Here is a 4,617-nt window from a genome sequence, read left to right on the forward strand (position 1 = left end):
CCGCGGTAGATCGGAATACTATTAGTTTTTTACAAACATTTCTTGAAATTCAGAATAGTTCCTTGAATTACCAATTTTTTGAGAAACATGATATTTTTTCGAAAATATGAACATTGCTTCATTTTGTGAATACTCCCCTCTATTCCTAAATATAATTATTTTTAGAGATTTCAATAGAAATTACATGCAGATGTATATAAACATATTTTAGAGTGTAGATTCACTCAATTTGCTCCGTATGTAGCTCATATTGGAATCTCTAAAAAGACTTACATTTTGGAATAGAGGAAGTAAATTTTAAAATGGAACATTTTCTTCCATTTGTGAACAAATTTTGAAAAAATTGAACATCTTTTTAATTCCTGACAAAAAAATTTAAACATGGCCGTTTTTGAATTTGTGTACAAAATTTGAATAAGGGAACATTGTTTTAAATTTTAAACAATTATTGAAACATGCGAAAAAATTTTACATTCCTAAATTTTTTGAATTTGTGAATTTTTTCATAAAGAATCTTTTTTTGAAAACTCTTATTTTAAAAAACACATTTTTAGAAAATTCCAATCACTATTTTAAAACAAGAATATTTTTTGAAATTTGAACAGAACTTGAAATTTCTAAACATTTTCTGAAAACATGTACATTTTTTGAATTTATGAACATTTGGTAATCTTTAAGCTTTATAGGGCTGATGTGAAAACAAGGTCAGAAGGAATTTTTTAATCACTAATGGGCATGTGCTAACTTATATCAAGAAACATCAATTATCCCTAAAAAACCAATAAACATCAATTTCTTATTCATCTATTTTCTTAGTTACTGTACATACATGTAGGATCCTCAAGATTTTAGGCTCTCAAGAATATATCAACTAATGAAGGTAATGGTTCTTTACACATGGATAATTAAATTAAAAGGTAATTTAGATATTTAAATTAACCAATTATTTATGATGGGAATGAACATGTCACCTTTTCTTTTGTTAGTCTATGTCTGAAGATGCAATTGACACCAACACAAATCCAATGCACGGAGAAACTGTACCATGTTTTTATGATTGAATAACACTTTATACATGCACATTGTCTATAAATACATTACATGGATAATGCTCTCACGAGGTCGCGGCGGGTGGCGAGAGATTTGGTGGCCCAGTACTTTGTTGGTGGCTTGTGGCTACAGATATGGTGTTTCTTCTTTGACTTTGCCGGATGGAGGTGCTGGAGTTGGAGCTGGGGAGATGCACGGGGTTGATCCCCGTTCGATGTGCCACAATGGCAACGCCTCTTTGTTCACGCTGGGGTTCATATTCGACTCAGAAAGCCGATTCGGACTATGGTGTGCCCTTGGTTGAGGCTTTGGTGGCTTTTAGCGTTTTTTCTTTGTTGTTAGTCTCAACGGCGGCGACAGTTAGCAACTCGTGCTGGATTGGTTTGCGTTAAGCCTCCCGGGGTCGGATTGTATATTCTTTTTCTTTGGAGGTATTTTTGGATTTGTGTTGGGACACCTGTTGTCTACCGCGGTTTCTCGACGATGATGTGTCTGTGCTATGTTTGTAATTGACTACGGTCAAAGTATATTCAATTATCTTTTTTGTGTGAAATATATACAATTATTTAAAAAAAAGGAATGTCTCAATGAAAAATAGAGTGATAGTGTATCTCAGTGATGCAACAAAATGTGGTCATAGTCATTGGAGATTATGATTGTTTTCCCTTTCGTTGCAACGCATCCGAAGTACCCGTCAACATCTGACTCTCCTCCATCAGCGATACCCAGTGGCAGAGACATGGAGGACTCGCAGGGGCATGTCTACGATGCATGTGAAGAGGTAGAGGTGCTTAATTGCTGCTAAAATGTTGTATCCTCATGCACCGGCCCTCCCTAACAAGACTTAACAACATTCAGCCCCCCTCATTTGGCGCAGCCACTTCGTCGATCCTGGCGCCATGTCACTCCTGACTCGGCCTCGGGGCTTTCCATGAAATCGACTGAGGCAAATTAAAACTTCAGTCAACCGAGGATTAGCAAAATCGGAAATATAAAGGTGTGGCTAGCAGACACTCTCCGTGAGATGAATGTGTGTACTGCCCCTTTGTCCCATTGTGGATCAAGTTGGTTTTCCTCCTTGAGCTAGCTGCCTGTACAATGACCACACAACCACACGAGCTCATGAGCTCATCATGCATGTGCACTAGGATTTTCGAATCCAGCATCTGGCTAAAGATATTGTCCACTAGCAATTATCAAACCATACTCTACGAATAAAGTTTCCCAGAACTTGTGACCCCAGCTATTATATATATTTATGATTATGCTCAATCGGAAGAACAAGATGCACATTTATCCTAATATGTGGTGTTCTCAGTCATCTGAATTTTCTGTTTCTGTCTGAACTTCGGTCTTTATCCTTGGTATATATGTGTGCTAATTAATATTTAGGGCAAAACAATCAAGTGGCGTAATTATATGCGTCTATTAGCCTTGTCCTACATGAACTTGACGTAATTATATGCGAAATGTTGTGCTGGCGGCCTTGTCCTACATGAACTTGACGTAATTATATGCGTCTGTTAGCGGCAAACTTTGGTGCCTACAGCCCCTCTCAGTTCAGAAAATCTAAGAAGATCAGTTATTAGCCCATGCATATTTCACTTCTGATATTATTAGAGGACACCACTACTCTCGACAATCTAAGAAGTAGTCCCTTCATTTTTATATACAAGGCCACTATGGAATATACGTTTTGCATCTATACAAGGCTTTGACCAATACATCCGGAGTAGTAATTATTGGTCAAAGCCTTATCTTTTGAAACAGATGGATCAGTACCCCATATATATTTAACTTGTGATTCCGTTCTGGAATTTGTACTGCTGACGACAAAGTGGTGCTACTTGCGCATTGGCAGGAATCCAATCGAATCCGAATCTGCTCCGATATTTGTGTGGATCGAGAGCCAAACTGTGCAAAAAACTCGACACAAGGCGTGATGTTTACCGGATTCCAAAACCTCGTACGGTACACAAAAAACAATTGTTGCAGGGATTCCCTGCCCCTTCACAGTCTCCAGGGATTGCAGCAAGTTACACTATTTATTAAGGGAATGATGGGATCAAGATCATTGATCACCATGCACTCTGCCTCCTTTGCTCATTACAAAATAAAATTGTTAATCTGCAAGTTGCATGTTTGGATGAGCACCTAGTCTTCATCCGGTTCATTCATATATAGGGGTGTGCAGATACATGCTTACACACACAACCATCTATTGGACTACTGAAGTGAAGATCTAGCTACCTAGCTAGCTTATATAGTGTGAGCGTTGGTGGGAGAAATTGAAATAACATATGTATAGTAATCAATTAGTTAAGGAGATCGAAGAGCTAGCATGGCTAGGGGCAAGATTGTGATTAGGAGGATTGAGAAGATGAGCAGCAGACAGGTCACCTTCTCCAAGCGGCGTCATGGCCTGATGAAGAAGGCACATGAGCTGGCAATCCTCTGTGATGTCCAGGTCGGTGTCATCGTCTTCTCCTCCACCGGTCACCTCTACGAGTATGCCAGCTCCACCACCACCACCACCATGGGCATGCCTTCCATCATTCATAAGTACCAATCTGCACAGGAGAACCACCAGCTGTTGAATCCAGTGTCACAAATCATGGTATGAACGCATATTGCCTCGTAACCTTGTTAAGTACTCCGGATGTTCCGAAATACATGATATCCTTGGTAAAAACCATTATCTTTTCATACAAACAAGTTAGTAAAATTATGGAACTATAAAACAGTTGTCATGACAAATGTAATGATATTATGTTCATTTGACTGACCTCAATATTTTTTATATTGATAGTGAAATTAGAGAAGCTTAATTTTTACTGATGTGTATCAGTGTCGTCTATTTTAGAACAAAAAGTGCACCAAGTATTCATATGAACATACTTTAGCATACACTGTAAGCCAGGAAAATTATTCATTATGCCTATATGCCAAATACTCATGGTAGTACCATTTCGTAATCATTATTTTATTAGTTTGTACGAAATTTGTGATATGAATTTGTAACGCTTTGCAGTAACTCAGTTTCTGGTAATAGAAAAAATCTCATATTTTTGCTAGTTTTGGGAAGGTGAAGTACGGAAATTACAGCAGGAAATGCAGATACTTCAAGATCATCATCGGTAAAAGTTCTTAATTCAATTGCAGTACTATCTATCTAATTTAAATCAGCTTGAGTAAACATGGAAAATCATTCAAGTCATCTCATTGTCTGACTTACAGGAAGCTAATGGGGGAGAGATTATCAAACCTAGGAGTCAACGACTTGTGTTTATTGGAAAATCAACTAGAGAAGAGCTTACGTTGTATTAGAGAGAAGAAGGTAATCGGCTCTCTCAGTATGTTCTTACTTCTGTTGATCACCATACCTTCCACCATAATCATGATGCTAATATGTTTTTCGATGGAATGATGCTAACTCTGTGTCTCCTGATACATTTTAGGAACAAAGTTTTGCCAACTATATTGTACAACTCAATGAAAAGGTTCGCCAATTTTTCTATCATTTGTGTGTGCAATTTTACTTAGTTGTAGATTACCACCTGAAATTTG

General features: G+C 37.6%; 1 protein-coding gene across 1 annotated transcript; it reads left to right on the forward strand.

Annotated features, from left to right (window-relative positions):
- The first annotated feature begins 3,298 nt into the window (after positions 1-3,298).
- Positions 3,299-4,377, forward strand: LOC123176542 (MADS-box transcription factor ANR1). Its single transcript, XM_044590700.1, has 2 exons — positions 3,299-3,667; positions 4,288-4,377. Exons 1-2 carry the CDS (start codon positions 3,392-3,394, stop codon positions 4,375-4,377), a joined length of 366 nt encoding a protein of 121 aa, XP_044446635.1. The 5' UTR covers positions 3,299-3,391.
- Positions 4,378-4,617: the final 240 nt, after the last annotated feature.

Source organism: Triticum aestivum, unplaced genomic scaffold (assembly GCF_018294505.1).
Source record: "Triticum aestivum cultivar Chinese Spring unplaced genomic scaffold, IWGSC CS RefSeq v2.1 scaffold220790, whole genome shotgun sequence".
Classification (NCBI taxonomy): Eukaryota; Viridiplantae; Streptophyta; class Magnoliopsida; order Poales; family Poaceae; genus Triticum; species Triticum aestivum.